This window comes from Micrasema longulum, unplaced genomic scaffold, assembly GCF_059751315.1.
Source record: "Micrasema longulum isolate JH-2025_06_02 unplaced genomic scaffold, ASM5975131v1 h1tg001604l, whole genome shotgun sequence".
NCBI lineage: Eukaryota > Metazoa > Arthropoda > Insecta > Trichoptera > Brachycentridae > Micrasema > Micrasema longulum.
In genome coordinates this window covers 78,105-95,547 of record NW_028278785.1, presented here as the reverse complement: position 1 = coordinate 95,547, position 17,443 = coordinate 78,105, and the positions used below count along the sequence as shown (strand labels likewise).

At 32.8% G+C, this 17,443-nt stretch overlaps 1 protein-coding gene across 1 annotated transcript; it reads left to right on the top strand.

Moving 5' to 3' along the window:
- The first annotated feature begins 11,820 nt into the window (after positions 1–11,820).
- LOC148274698 (uncharacterized) lies at positions 11,821–16,931 on the top strand. Its single transcript, XM_088236767.1, has 3 exons — positions 11,821–11,981; positions 14,606–14,956; positions 15,254–16,931. Exons 2-3 carry the CDS (start codon positions 14,623–14,625, stop codon positions 16,810–16,812), a joined length of 1,893 nt encoding a protein of 630 aa, XP_088092893.1. The 5' UTR covers positions 11,821–11,981; positions 14,606–14,622; the 3' UTR covers positions 16,813–16,931.
- The last annotated feature ends 512 nt before the right edge of the window (positions 16,932–17,443 follow it).

Below are 17,443 nucleotides of genomic sequence, written 5' to 3'. Positions count from 1 at the left end.
GTACATACAAGACCTCAAGAACGCGAAATTCAGCTCGTGATGTTTGATAAAATGTACGAAACGCGTGCGGCCATTTCGATAAGGCTCATAGACAATATCACAGATGATATTGCCGACGATTCAAAAATTAGATAGCCATAGATATAAATTTACTATAAGTACTTATCTGGCTAACACTGTCGTCATGAGAAAAAAGGACGCATCTATCATTTTTTTCTAAAATGAGTTAAATACGCATTCGGAATCAAGAAAGAAATACGCATCTATTGGTACTTGATAATCTTTCTAAAATTACCACAACCCTATCATTTTTTTTAATAAATAAGTCTAAACTGCAAAAGTCTTGAAGATTATTAAATATAAAAGGCATTTTTGACTTATAAAATTATAATATAATTTACTTATTTTTTCTTCTATTCCGTTTTTGTTTACAATAGGTCGAGAATTGCCAAATGGATATCAATTCGCATTGAAATTATTTTTAAATATGTTTCTGTGTATTTATTATTGCAGGGTTATTCCAATCTGTTTTTTTTATAATTCGCCTATATTTATTTTATAAAACTGAAGTTACATGTTTGTGTTTATTTTTAATTAATTTATTCACAATATATTTATGTTTTATTAATTGAGACATAAATCCCAACTCCATTAAACCAAAGTCCTGTGTTGAGTTTATTTGTTTGTCCGTCACATCTCCGAAATGACAAGTCGTAGCGGCCTGAAATTTGGACACGTCATTTTAGATGCGATTTCAAGGTTAACGTTGCTATATTCGAGTAAAATTTGAATCGAATTCTACTCGATAAAAACTCAAATTTAATATGGATGCTTAGTGCGGCCCCAATATATTGCCCGTAATTAACTGTCATTATCAACAGTAAACATATTTTAATTCACAAATTTATACGCTAAATTGTGAAAAAATAGTATCTGAAGTAAATATGTTGATATAAAGAAAGTTTTTCAGCAACATAATACACGTGTCGGGACAATAAATGCCAAAAATTAATGTAAATCATGGGAAAATATTGGAAACCAATTACCTGTGAAACCTGTCTCCTTCAACACCTTTGGCGCTCCTACTGCTGCAACCAAACATACTGCAACTTTAAGCATTTATGCTTCAGCGTAACTTATTTTCGGAATCTCTAAGTTCAGTCATATCACTCCACTACTTCGAGGGTCGAATACAAACTCTGTTGGCTCATGTATAAATCACTGCAAAACACTGCTCCGGAATATCTTCGGGAACAGTGCATTCCAGATGAACTAGCTGACAGACGTCTCACGCTTAGATCGGCTACGTCTACGGCGAGAGGAAAAGTTATTATACCTCTACGTAAACAGCGCACTAAATTTAGTGAACGCGCATTTGCCGTCGCAGGCCCTACGGCATGGAATGTTTTTTTCTGTCTTAATCACCGAAAGACGATGTTTTTTTCTCTCTTAATCACCTAAAGAGGAGTTTCATTTCCTTATTTAATCACCATAACACGATGTTATTTTACAAATTTAAACACCTAATGATGACCTTTTTTTACCGCATTTAATCATCGAAAGATGATGTTTTTTTTCTGTCTAAATCACCGAAAGACGATGTTTTTTTCTCTCTTAATCACCTAAACAGGAGTTTCATTTCCTTATTTAATCACCATAACACGATGTTATTTGACAAATTTAATCGCCCTTAGACGACGTTATTTGACGAGTTTAATCACCAAAAGTCGGTGTTTATTTACGCATTTAATCTCCGTACGACAGTGTTTATTTACGCATTTACCGACCGAAAGACGTTTTTTTTTTACGCATTAACCCACCGAAAGACGGTTTTGTTTTACAACTTTAATCACCAAAAGACGTTGTTTATTTACGCATTTAATCACCTTAAGACGGTTATTATTTACGCATTTATTCACCAATGGACGATGCTTATTGACTCTTTTAATAACCGAAACACGAGTTGCATTTACTTCTTTGGTCACCATAACACGATGTTATTTTACATATTTAATCACCTAAAGACGACATTTTTTTAACACATTAAATCACCGAAAGATGATGTTTTTTTCTCTCTTAATCACCAAAACAGGAGTTGCATTTCCTTATTTAGTCACCATAACACGATGTTATTTTACAAATTTAAACACCTAATGATGACCTTTTTTTACAACTTTAATCACTAAAAGTAGATGTTTATTTACGCATTTAATCACCTTGAGACGGTTATTATTAACGCATTTATTCACCAAAGGACGATGCTTACTGACTCTTTTAATAACCAAAACACGAGTTGCATTTACTTATTTGGTCACCATAACACGATGTTATTTTACATATTTAATCACCCAAAGACGATGTTTTTTTCTCTCTTAATCACCAAAACAGGAATTTCATTTCCTTATTTAATCACCATAACACGATGTTATTTTACAAATTTAAACACCTAATGATGACCTTTTTTCACCATATTAAATCATCGAAAGATGATGTTTTTATTCTGTCTAAATCACCGAAAGACGATGTTTTTTTCTCTCTTACTCACCTAAACAGGAGTTTCATTTCCTTATTTAGTCACCATAACACAATGTTATTTTATAAATTTAAACACCAAATGATGACCTTTTTTTTACCGCATTTAATCATCGAAAGATGATGTTTTTTTTCTGTCTAAATCACCGAAAGACGATGTTTTTTTCTCTCTTAATCACCTAAACAGGAGTTTCATTTCCTTATTTAATCACCATAACACGATGTTATTTTACAAATGTTAACACCTAATGATGACCTTTTTTTACCGCATTTAATCATCGAAAGAAGATGTTTTTTTTCTGTCTAAATCACCGAAAGACGATGTTTTTTTCTCTCTTAATCACCTAAACAGGAGTTTCATTTCCTTATTTAGTCACCATAACACGATGTTATTTTACAAATTTAAACACCTAATGATGACCTTTTTTTACCGCATTTAATCATCGAGAGATGATGTTTTTTTTCAGTCTAAATCACCGAAAGACGATGTTTTTTTCTCTCTTAATCACCTAAACAGGAGTTTCATTTCCTTATTTAATCACCATAACACGATGTTATTTTACAAATTTAAACACCTAATGATGACCTTTTTTTACCGCATTTAATCATCGAAAGATGATGTTTTTATTCTGTCTAAATCACCGAAAGACGATGTTTTTTTCTCTCTTAATCACCTTAACAGGAGTTTCATTTCCTTATTTAATCACCATAACACGATGTTATTTTACAAATGTTAACACCTAATGATGACCTTTTTTTACCGCATTTAATCATCGAAAGATGATGTTTTTTTTCTGTCTAAATCACCGAAAGACGATGTTTTTTTCTCTCTTAATCACCTAAACAGGAGTTTCATTTCCTTATTTAATCACCATAACACGATGTTATTTTACAAATGTTAACACCTAATGATGACCTTTTTTTACCGCATTTAATCATCGAAAGATGATGTTTTTTTTCTGTCTAAATCACCGAAAGACGATGTTTTTTTCTCTCTTAATCACCTAAACAGGAGTTTCATTTCCTTATTTAGTCACCATAACACGATGTTATTTTACAAATTTAAACACCTAATGATGACCTTTTTTTACCGCATTTAATCATCGAGAGATGATGTTTTTTTTCAGTCTAAATCACCGAAAGACGATGTTTTTTTCTCTCTTAATCACCTAAACAGGAGTTTCATTTCCTTATTTAATCACCATAACACGATGTTATTTTACAAATTTAAACACCTAATGATGACCTTTTTTTACCGCATTTAATCATCGAAAGATGATGTTTTTATTCTGTCTAAATCACCGAAAGACGATGTTTTTTTCTCTCTTAATCACCTTAACAGGAGTTTCATTTCCTTATTTAATCACCATAACACGATGTTATTTTACAAATTTAAACACCTAATGATGACCTTTTTTTACCGCATTAAATCATCGAAAGATGATGTTTTTATTCTGTCTAAATCACCGAAAGACGATGTTTTTTACTCTCTTAATCACCTAAACAGGAGTTTCATTTCCTTTTGAATCACCATAACACGATGTTATTTTACAAATTTAAACACCTAATGATGACCTTTTTTTACCGCATTTAATCATCGAAAGATGATGTTTTTTTTCTGTCTAAATCACCGAAAGACGATGTTTTTTTCTCTCTTAATCACCTAAACAGGAGTTTCATTTCCTTATTTAATCACCATAACACGATGTTATTTTACAAATTTAAACACCTAATGATGACCTTTTTTTACCGCATTTAATCATCGAAAGATGATGTTTTTTTTCTGTCTAAATCACCGAAAGACGATGTTTTTTTCTCTCTTTATCACCAAAACAATTGTTTTATTTCCTTATTTAATCACCATAACACGATGTTATTTGACAAATTTAATCGCCCTTAGACGAAGTTATTTGACGAGTTTAATCACCAAAAGTCGGTGTTTATTTACGCATTTAATCTCCCTACGACAGTGTTTATTTACGCATTTACCGACCGAAAGACGTTTTTTATTTACGCATTAACCCACCGAAAGACGGTTTTTTTTTACAACTTTAATCACCAAAAGACGATGTTTATTTACGCATTTAATCACCTTAAGACGGTTATTATTTACGCATTTATTCACCAATGGACGATGCTTATCGACTCTTTTAATAACCGAAACACGAGTTGCATTTACTTCTTTGGTCACCATAACACGATGTTTTTTTACATATTTAATCACCTAAAGACGACATTTTTTTAACACATTAAATCACCGAAAGATGATGTTTTTTTCTCTCTTAATCACCAAAACAGGAGTTGCATTTCCTTATTTAGTCACCATAACACGATGTTATTTTTCAAATTTAAACACCTAATGATGACCTTTTTTTACCGCATTTAATCATCGAAAGATGATGTTTTTTTTCTGTCTAAATCACCGAAAGACGATGTTTTTTTCTCTCTTAATCACCTAAACAGGAGTTTCATTTCCTTATTTAATCACCATAACACGATGTTATTTTACAAATTTAAACACCTAATGATGACCTTTTTTTACCGCATTTAATCATCGAAAGATGATGTTTTTTTTCTGTCTAAATTACCGAAAGACGATGTTTTTTTCTCTCTTAATCACCTAAACAGGAGTTTCATTTCCTTATTTAATCACCATAACAGGATGTTATTTTACAAATTTAAACACCTAATGAGGACCTTTTTTTACCGCATTTAATCATCGAGAGATGATGTTTTTTTTCAGTCTAAATCACCGAAAGACGATGTTTTTTTCTCTCTTAATCACCTTAAGAGGAGTTTCATTTCCTTATTTAATCACCATAACACGATGTTATAATACAAATTTAAACACCTAATGATGACCTTTTTTTACCGCATTTAATCATCGAAAGATGATGTTTTTTTTCTTTCTAAATCACCGAAAGACGATGTTTTTTTCTCTCTTAATCATCTAAACAGGAGTTTCATTTCCTTTTGAATCACCATAACACGATGTTATTTTACAAATTTAAACACCTAATGATGACCTTTTTTTACCGCATTTAATCATCGAAAGGTAATGTTTTTTTTCTGTCTAAATCACCGAAAGACGATGTTTTTTTCTCTCTTAATCACCTAAACAGGAGTTTCATTTCCTTATTTAATCACCATAACACGATGTTATTTTACAAATTTAAACACCTAATGATGACCTTTTTTTACCGCATTAAATCATCGAAAGATGATGTTTTTTTTCTGTCTAAATCACCGAAAGACGATGTGTTTTTCTCTCTTAATCACCTAAACAGGAGTTTCATTTCCTTATTTAATCACCATAACACGATGTTATTTTACAAATTTAAACACCTAATGATGACCTTTTTTTACCACATTAAATCATCGAAAGATGATGTTTTTATTCTGTCTAAATCACCGAAAGACGATGTTTTTTTCTCTCTTAATCACCTAAACAGGAGTTTCATTTCCTTATTTAGTCACCATAACACGATGTTATTTTATAAATTTAAACACCTAATGATGACCTTTTTTTACCGCATTTAATCATCGAAAGATGATGTTTTTTTTCTGTCTAAATCACCGAAAGACGATGTTTTTTTCTCTCTTAATCACCTAAACAGGAGTTTCATTTCCTTATTAAATCACCATAACACGATGTTATTATACAAATTTAAACACCTAATGATGACCTTTTTTTACCGCATTTAATCATCGAAAGGTAATGTTTTTTTTCTGTCTAAATCACCGAAAGACGATGTTTTTTTCTCTCTTAATCACCTAAACAGGAGTTTCATTTCCTTATTTAATCACCATAACACGATGTTATTTTACAAATTTAAACACCAAATGATGACCTTTTTTTACCGCATTTAATCATCGAAAGATGATGTTTTTTTTCTGTCTAAATCACCGAAAGACGATGTTTTTTTCTCTCTTAATCACCTAAACAGGAGTTTCATTTCCTTATTTAATCACCATAACACGATGTTATTTTACAAATTTAAACACCTAATGATGACCTTTTTTTACCGCATTAAATCATCGAAAGATGATGTTTTTATTCTGTCTAAATCACCGAAAGACGATGTTTTTTTCTCTCTTAATCACCTAAACAGGAGTTTCATTTCCTTATTTAATCACCATAACACGATGTTATTTTACAAATTTAAACTCCTAATGATGACCTTTTTTTACCGCATTAAATCATCGAAAGATCATGTTTTTATTCTGTCTAAATCACCGAAAGACGATGTTTTTTTCTCTCTTAATCACCTAAACAGGAGTTTCATTTCCTTATTTAATCACCATAACACGATGTTATTTTACAAATTTAAACACCTAATGATGACCTTTTTTCACCACATTAAATCATCGAAAGATGATGTTTTTATTCTGTCTAAATCACCGAAAGACGATGTTTTTTTCTCTCTTACTCACCTAAACAGGAGTTTCATTTCCTTATTTAATCACCATAACACGATGTTATTTTACAAATTTAAACACCTAATGATGACCTTTTTTCACCACATTAAATCATCGAAAGATGATGTTTTTATTCTGTCTAAATCACCGAAAGACGATGTTTTTTTCTCTCTTACTCACCTAAACAGGAGTTTCATTTCCTTATTTAATCACCATAACACGATGTTATTTTACAAATGTTAACACCTAATGATGACCTTTTTTTACCGCATTTAATCATCGCAAGATGATGTTTTTTTTCTGTCTAAATCACCGAAAGACGATGTTTTATTCTCTCTTAATCACCAAAACAATAGTTTCATTTCCTTATTTAATCACCATAACACGATGTTATTTGACAAATTTAATCGCCCTTAGACGACGTTATTTGACGAGTTTAATCACCAAAAGTCGGTGTTTATTTACGCATTTAATCTCCCTACGACAGTGTTTATTTACGCATTTACCGACCGAAAGACGTTTTTTATTTACGCATTAACCCACCGAAAGACGGTTTTTTTTTACAACTTTAATCACCAAAAGACGATGTTTATTTACGCATTTAATCACCTTAAGACGGTTATTATTTACGCATTTATTCACCAATGGACGATGCTTATTGACTCTTTTAATAACCGAAACACGAGTTGCATTTTCTTCTTTGGTCACCATAACACGATGTTATTTTACATATTTAATTACCTAAAGACGACATTTTTGTAACATTTAAATCACCGAAAGATGATGTTTTTTTCTCTCTTAATCACCAAAACAGTAGTTGCATTTCCTTATTTAGTCACCATAACACGATGTTATTTTACAAATTTAAACACCTAATGATGACCTTTTTTTACCGCATTTAATCATCGAAAGATGATGTTTTTTTCCTGTCTAAATCACCGAAAGACGATGTTTTTTTCTCTCTTAATCACCAAAACAATAGTTTCATTTCCTTATTTAATCACCATCACACGATGTTATTTGACAAATTTAATCGCCCTTAGACGACGTTATTTGACGAGTTTAATCACCAAAAGTCGGTGTTTATTTACGCATTTAATCTTCCTACGACAGTGTTTATTTACGCATTTACCGACCGAAAGACGTTTTTTATTTACTATTCTTTGCATGGCAAGCATACAAACAAATTCAGTTAGTGCACGGCTCATAGATCTCATATCATATACAAATGCGAAACAATATAATCACGTACACAACTCGAATTTAAGATGTCTGGACCTTGCTTTGGCAAATATGGAATTAAAAGTAACACGTTCTTTTACTCCAATAGTGGCTGAAGATAATCGCCATCCAGCACTGGAAATTGATATAATTAAATTAAATACTTTGCCACTAGAAGAGTTGCCGAACAAACTGTATATTTTCCATAAAGCAAATTATACTGCTATCAATGAATATCTTATAAGCATTGACTGGCATGACGACTTCAAGGAAATTAATATTGATCAAGCTGTCGACTCTTTCTACAATTATCTTCATAAAAGCATTGAACGTCATGTACCATACAAAATGCCACGAACCACTAAATTCCCATTATGGTACTCTAAGGCTCTAATTAAGGTTATAAAAGAGAAAACTAAATACCAAAAAAAATGGAAAAACTATAACAACATTGCTGACAAACATACTTTCAACCTGTTACGATCTCGTCAAAAGCGTTTGAACAAAGAAGATTTTTATAACTATATACGCAACACAGAAACAAATATAATTAATTCTCCAAAATTCTTCTGGACGTATGTTAAAAGCAAAAGAAAAAATAATTCTATCCCAAAATCAATGCGTTATGGCGGTGATATAATTGAAGAGGGTATCAATATATGTGAAAAGTTCTCCGAATACTTTCATTCTACATTTAACCATTATAATCAAATACATGTTCCAGACAATACTAGACTAGTAAGTGACTTACAGTGTATAAATGATGTTGATATTTGCGAAAATTTAGTGAATAAATACCTTGGTAAACTTGACGTCAGTAAAGGTGCTGGAAGTGATAAAATACCTACCATCTTTGCCAAAAATTGCGCCAAATCTTTAGCTTTGCCACTAACGATATTGTTTAATTGGTCTATTCGTGATGGAATATTCCCCAAACGATGGAAAGAAGCTTTAATAATTCCCATATACAAATCAGGGCGTAGAAATGAAATAAATAACTACAGGCCTATATCAATTCTTTCAGTATTCAGTAAAATGTTTGAATCCATCGTTTACGATCAGGTTTATCCAGCGATTAAACAATACTTAAACGTCAATCAACATGGTTTCGTTCGTGAAAGATCTATTCTAACTAATTTAGTGCACTTTACTGACTATGTTCATTATAATATGGACAAAAGAACACAGGTTGACGTTCTATACACGGATTTTTCGAAAGCATTCGACAAAGTTTGTCACTCAGTTCTTAAGGAAAAATTAAAACTAATTGGAATTCACGATGATCTATATAGATGGTTTTGCTCTTATATAAATAAAAGACTTCAAGCCGTGGTTGTGAATGGGTTTGTATCTTTATATAAATGCGTCCCTTCTGGAGTTCCCCAGGGATCGATTTTAGGTCCACTTCTTTTTAATGTTTACATAAATGATATTTTTTACTGCTTTGAGTTTGCCTTTTTTTCCCTGTACGCCGATGATATGAAAATTTTTACAAAAATTGAATCCTCAAAAGATATTAACAATCTTCAAAAAGACCTAGATAGGGTCGTTAAATACTGCGATCATAACAAACTTTATTTAAATGTCTCCAAGTGCTACAAAGTGTCTTTTACTAGAAATAAAATTTTAAAACCATCCTTTTACAGTATTAATGGATGCACAATTACCGAAGTTGATTGTATTCGTGATCTTGGTGTATATTTGGATAAAAAATTGTCTTATGAGAAACATATAGAGAAGATGGTCAGCAAAGCTTACAAAACATTAGGCTTTATAATAAGAGTATGTAAACCATTTAACTATCCACAAACACTAAAAATATTATATTTTGCACATGTCCGCAGTATTCTTGAATATTGCTCTACAGTCTGGTCTCCTCAATACTCCAAATACATTTTAAGAATTGAAAGGATTCAAAAAATTTTTATGAAGCATCTAAACTATCGACAAAATGAACATTTTAATAACTATGAAGAAGCTGTACTATATCACAATATTGAAACCTTACAATCCAGAAGAACTATATCTGATACCGTCTTCCTTTACAAAATAGTAAATAACAAATTAGATTGTCCCCAACTTCTTGAGAAAATTAAAATTCGTATCCCTCAGCGCACAACTCGGCTGCAGCAATTGTTTCATGTTGGAAGATCAAGCACAAATAACAACAAGAATGCACCTTTTCCCAGAATCTTAAATAGTTATAACAAACATTTTTTTGAAATTGATATATATTTTCTAACTTTAATTAACTATAAGAAAAATGCCAAGGCTATAATTGCAGATAATAATCATTTAACTTAATCAGTACTATCTATTTAACATTTGTAATTTGTTATATACTTGTACATTTGTATTTATGTCTAAGAGGAAAAGCTGATCTGAAGCTACTCCGTGGGGATCCGTAAAATGATTTTTTAAAAAAAAATATTTAAAAATTATAATAATAAATTAAATTTTGTACTTTTAGTTATTATTATTTTTTTAAATTTTTTGCAAGTGATATGATACGGAGTGGCTTAATACAGGTACGCTTTTTTTTAAATTTTTTACATTCTATTTAGTTTTTATATAGAAAACTATAACTGGCCTAAAATTTTGGTTTATTTGTATATACTGTATTTTTTGTTGTAATGGCTGTTGTTTTCTTTAAATAAATAAATAATTAAATAAATAAATTTAAAAAAAAATGTATTGAAAGATTATATTCATTCAAATTGAAATGTTTTCAAATACCGCCGCGTTATTTTCGAATACAAATGAAGGTCGACTTTATGATGAATAATAAAAAATGCATGCCCATTTTATGGGGAAACAAATTTTAATGATAAATATCATATAGGTCGTATCAATTGGATATAGGATCTGGGCTTTAGATTTGTGAGCACCCTGACGTTTAATGAACACATAGAGACAATCAGTGGTAATGCATTGAAGATGTTAGGATTTTTTCTGCGTACTGCCAGGGTTTTTGAAAATACCCGCGTACTGAGAACTCTTTACAACTCCTCGGTGCGAAGTAGACTCGAGAGTGGCCCGACGATAGAGAAAATCCAAAAGAAGTTTCTGAGATATCTCCACATGAGAGAGTGTGGGTATTATCCTCGGCTCTACTCGACCGAGTTTCTCCAGGGTATGCTCGGCTACAACAGATTAGAGACTAGAAGGAATGTGTATTTGACTACACATTTTTATCGATTGTTGCGCGGTGTGATCGATAATTCTGAGATTATAATGAGCATTGGTTTGTATGTTCCTAATAATTACCTAAGACAGTGTCACCACAGATTGTTTCATATTCCGATATACAGAACCAACGTGCCTATGGTTATGCATGTTGTAAAGGCTACCGCACCGCTATGCTGAACAACATCGCTCTGGATATTGATCTGTTCCATGTATCCGAAGAAGTTTTCCAGAGCAGGATTCTTCTACTACTTTGACATGAGTCTCTTTCGTGTATTTTTATCTTTTTTATAATATGTACGTATTGAATATATAATTGTAATGTATATTTAAATAAATGAATTGAACCTATTTACCTAGTTCCTACCCGTCTTTTAATACGGTTTTTTCTATGGCAACCCTTTCTGCCTCTTAAGTTGCTTTACTTGTTATAGTTCAACGTTATCTCTGATTGCCATGACATCTGTCACACGCAAGGGAATAAGTATAATTTCTAATCAACGCTTTGTTTCAATTGGATCTGTTTATATAATTTGTATGTGATTGTATTCCACCTCGCAGGAATTGATCATATGTATTCCGGATACGTGAGGCACCCAGGCAACACAATAGGAGTTTTAGTGGTAGGTAGAACTTACGTTATTTAGCGCCGTCTCTAATTCGAAATATGTTTATGCGATAAGTGTTTGTTATCGCCCGGTGACGGCGGTGATGTCAATGGGCATTATCATGGATTTTTTATATGAGCTAATAAATCAATTTAAAAGTTCACAAGAATATCAGTACTATTCTTATTGAGATCTGTTAAGATTTCTTAAGTTAAGGGAGATGGAAAGAAAGGATCAAAGTCTAGTCATTCAAATAAAGATTGAAAGATAGCAAACAATTTGTGACGTCATCAAGTATGACGTTTGCGGATGCTGTGTGACGTCGTATGTGTTTTTTTCTAAAAAATATTTATGATTCGTAAAACATTGAGAAATTTGATTCTTTTCGAACTTCAAACTTTTATAAATATATTAGTTATTTAAATGTAAACTGAAATGGATATTTTTTAAATGAGGCAATATGATGTGTCAGCGAGAAAAAAATACAGCATTGTGATCAAAGTCTACACACATTTTTCAGGGCTCAGAGCATGTCTATGTTATCATTCGGGAGAAATATCGGATTTAGCATATTGTAAATAAAAAAGATTTTTCAAAGACTCGTTTAGTGTGTATTAAGCTTTGTAATCAATAATTTCATCCATATATTTCGTTTACAATATTCGATATTCTTGAAAAGCCATGTCGGTAGGTTGGTAATAAATTAAATCATACAAATCCACCTAACAGTACATCACGAACCATGCATTTATTTTACTGTTGGTAATGCCTTTCAAAGAAATAAAAACGATCCGTATTTTTGTCTATGCCTTTTTCCTCCTCTCTCGTCAACCCTGAAGCCAGTAGCTAAAGTCTCTACCAGGTCACTCCTTTCTCGCCGTTCCGAGAGTTTGCATTCTCTCCGCATATGGTAGCCGTTTCAGGCTTTGCGGCAATTTTGTAGCTCCAACTAATTGTGTTTTGTATAAAAACCTCGTGTTTATGTATAATACTAATAATTTGCACCATTTTAAGTCATTTTTGTAAAATGAAGTGGCGGAAAACATGTTGAGCCTGTCGTCTTTGTTTATGAGTAAGTTATTTGGGTCTTTGTGTATTTCAATTGCCAGTTTTATTGTTCGTGCACTGTCATTGTCTAGGTTTATGTAAAATCTTTAGTTCGAATGCGAAAATATTATGTTCTGTGTCTATAAAATGTTCCGCTACTGACTTTTCATGGTGCCCCATATTTATTTTAAAAAAGGGGCATTTCAGCGCCTCGGTAATCTCATTAATGTGAGTAATCTCATTAATTTGAATTAAGAAAAATAATACATTCAGTAGGTAGACGCTTACATAAATAATGAACGCTTACTGAAATCTAACACGTTTAATAGACAGACAATTGACATGGACGATCCATATCAGCAATTTAATTAACAAAGTGGCGACATTGTCGAGTATTTTTTCAAAACATTAAAAACTTTGTTCCAAATCAGAAAAAAATCTGATGTATGAAGCCTATATAACAACTAAAATATGTTGTATGCAACTGCTATGGGGAATGAGAAATCAAAATGACATGAACAGACTACAAAGACAGCAAAATAAAAAATTAAAGTTAGTATATGACCTACCCTATCTAAAACAGCAACTAAAGAACTCTTTAAACAAACTAAATAATTAAATATAACTGAACTCTTTAAACTAGGATACTTAAAATTTATTCATAAATTAGCCACTGATGTAATTGTAGACAAACTAAAACTTGGTAAAAAAAATGGTAGTAAACATGGAAACAATACAAGAATAAGAGAACAATATTATATATACAACCTTCTAAAACGAGACAAGGACAGTCGAGACTAATAAACCATGGATTGAAATTATTCAATAAACTACCAGACAAAACTATATAAAATATTCAGGCAACCTGTACAAAAGATGTCAAAATATTATCATTGACAGTAGAATATGAGTTTTAAAAGTAAAAATATTTTGTCAAATGTATGTGGTGACGGGAGAGAGAGGCGCGAAAGTTATTTCCTCGATAGCTTAGAGAGCGCATGAACTAAACCAAGATGGTCCTACAAGGTCAGCTAACACACTCGTTATTAAGGACGTTTACTGCCACCTAATACATAATGAAAATCGACTCACCTGTGTTGAACTGTTCCCCCTCGCTCCACCAGATATTATGTGCAGGAATGATGCGGATGTTAAGTTCTTTCTTATTCTGCTTTGTGTATCCGAATTTTTGGATTTTGGATGCGGTGACGATAACAAAGCTGACACTTTAGCGGTAACTGTATATGATAGCGGTAGAAATATTATTTTTGGTCGTTGTTAGTATATTGTGCGGATCACAAAAGATATATTCTTTTGTTTTTAGGAAAAATACAGCAGTCAGTTCAATATTTGAATTTGGAATTTGTGAATTGTTGTGATGCGGAAGGTACGGCCAGGCTGCTCTGGTTTTTTCTTCTCAAGGAAAAGCCGACAACCAAAACATATAAATGGCAGTAAACATTCACGCGTAGCCAGTATGTAACCCGTAGGGGTTTATCCATAAAATAAAAAAAAGACGCAAACGACAATTTACTATCGAACAAGATATAATATAAATAACTTTCAGGATATTTACTTCAGGCAATTTTCAGGATATTTACTATTAAAGATGGAAATCGCTCAAGTGTATATTAAGGCTGAACCGGAGACTGATGACGTAGAAGGAGATGTTCTCCGTACCGGGGAAGGGACGCCACGTCTCCGCATAAGCCAGGAGATGAAGGCTGAACCGGGGACTGCCGACGTAGAAGGAGATGTTCTCCGTACCGGGGAAGGGGCGCCACGTCTCCGCATAAGCCAGGAGGTAAAGGCTGAACCGGGGACCAGTTCTGACCTGCCCAGAAAAACCAGTGATGTAATTATCTCCACGGAGATGGACATCGACTATCCCGACATTAAACAAGAGTGTTTGGATTCATCTCGTGACGGGGAAATACCTTCAAGTGAGTGTTACTTTCTTCCACTATATCTGCTTCAAGGTCGGTCAATAAATAAAAGATATTCATAAAAACATTCACGATAATTATAAATAAACTTATCAATGAAACTTCTTGGTTTAGATTTACTTTTTATTATTTTGACCAACGAGCGCTTTCACGAGGCGTGATGGTAGTAGTAGTCTTTTCTGCAGGTAAAGTTTGTCCGAATTTTCTCAGGTGCGGTAATTTTCGAACGCGTGGTCCTTAAGTGGTATTTTGAAATACAATTCAAAGAGATTTCATACATTGTTTTTGTTGCAGGTCTCCAAGCAACACAGAAATATTTCGCCTGTTCAGAGTGCCAATATAAATGCTTAAAGAAGAGTATTTTGACACGGCACATGTTTACTCATACCGGTGAGAAACTCTTCTCATGCTCAAAGTGCCAATATGCATTTTCTCGTAAATGCGATTTAAAATCACACCTTATGACACATACCGGCGAGAAACCATTTTCATGCTCAGAGTGCCAGTATGCGTGTTCTCGAAAAGCCCATTTAAAATCACACATGATGATTCATACAGGCGAGAAATCATTCTCATGCTCAGAGTGCCAATATGCGTGTTCTCGTAAAGACCATTTAAAATCACACATGTTGATTCATACCGGCGAGAAACTATTTTCATGCTCTGAATGCCAATATACATTTTCTCGAAAAGATAGTTTAACATCCCACAAGATGATTCATACTGGCGAGAAACCGTTATCATGCTCAAAGTGCCAATATACATGTTCTCGTAAAGGCGATTTAAAATTACACTCGATGACACATACCGGCGAGAAACCATTTTCATGCTCGAAGTGCCAGTATACATGTTCTCGTAAAGTCAGTTTAAAATTACACATGTTGGCTCATACCGGCGAGAAACCATTCTCATGCTCAGAGTGCCAATTTAAATGTTCTCAAAAAGGCCAATTAAAATCACACATGTTGACGCATACTAGCGAGAAACTATTCTCATGCTCGGAGTGTGAATATACATGTTCTCGAAAAGGTCAATTAAAACCACACATGCTGACTCATACTGGCGAGAAACCATTCTCATGCTCGCAGTGTCAATATACATGTTCTCGAAAAGAACGGTTAACATCCCATATGATGATTCATACTGGTGAGAAACCGTTATCATGCTCAGAGTGCCAATATAAATGTTCTCGTAAAGATGATTTAAGATTACACGTGATGAGACATACCGGCGGGAAACCATTTTCATGCTCAGAGTGCCAATATACATGTGATCGTAAAGGCGATTTAAAATTACACGTGATGAAACATACCGGTGAGAAACCATTCTCATGCTCAGAGTGCGTATATGTATGTTCTCGAAAAGCCAATTTAAAATCACATATGTTGACTCATACCGTCGAGAAAACATTATCATGCTCAGAGTGCCAATTTAAATGTTTTCGAAAAGGCGATTTCAATCGGCACATGTTTACTCATACTGGTGAGAAACCATTATCATGCTCAGAGTGCCAATATACATGCTCTCGTAAAGGCGATTTTAAATTACACTCGTTGACCCATACCGGCGAGAAACCATTATCATGCCCAGAGTGCCAATATACATGTTCTCGAAATGTATATTTAAAACGACACATGTTTGTTCATACCGGCAAGAAGCCATTCTCATGTTCAGAGTGCCATTATACATGTTCTGCAATAGGCAATTTAAAACGACACATGTTGACTCACACTGGTGCGAGCCCATTATCATGCCCAGAGTGTCGATATACGTGTTCTCGAAAAGACCAATTAAAATCACACATGTTGACCCATATCAGCAGAAACTTTTCTCATCCTCAGAGTGCCAATTAAAATGTTCTTAAAGAAGTAGTTTCAAAGTACACACGTTGAATCAAAAACAAAATGTTCACTCATGTTGGCGACGATAAATCATTCTAATTTTATCCGCAATAAATTCCGAATTTATTTTTTAATTAATTTTTCTTAACCCTTTGTGGACGGAACATTATTTTTAGTCGGATTAGGTTTTTAAAAATATTTTATTGAAAACAAAGGATAGTAAAGATTATTTCTATATTTACATTTTTTTTTACATGAAAAATACGAAAAAATTGGCGGATCCACAGTGGAACCACCAGGTCAAAAGAAATAAAAAAATTAAAAACACTGTGATATAAAAAATAGGAAAAAAGGTATGATTATTCATATCGATGAAATAACATAAAACAATTTCTTTTATCTGTAAGACAAAGTCCAACATGGCAAGTTGAGCTGTGCCACCTGGTCCGGTGCGGATTTAACTTGGTGCTCAATACATATGTTTCCGACAGTGTATTGAGCAAAGGTTTTATTTTATACAATTCATCATAATATTCTTCTCCGTGAGACGGCTGTAACAAATTGTCGTTCAGGTGAATATTCCCAAGATGCCAACTAAATCTATCACGTGACATTAGAGAAGATATGTATGGATCTCTGAGCT

What these genes read in the sequence shown, in the direction of transcription:
- LOC148274698 (XM_088236767.1), top strand. Translation starts at nt 14,623, where the DNA reads ATGGAAATCGCTCAAGTGTATATTAAGGCTGAACCGGAGACTGATGAC. An exon ending in TGACGGGGAAATACCTTCAA is followed by an intron (nt 14,957 to 15,253) that starts GTGAGTGTTACT and finishes TTTTTGTTGCAG; the next exon opens with GTCTCCAAGCAACACAGAAA.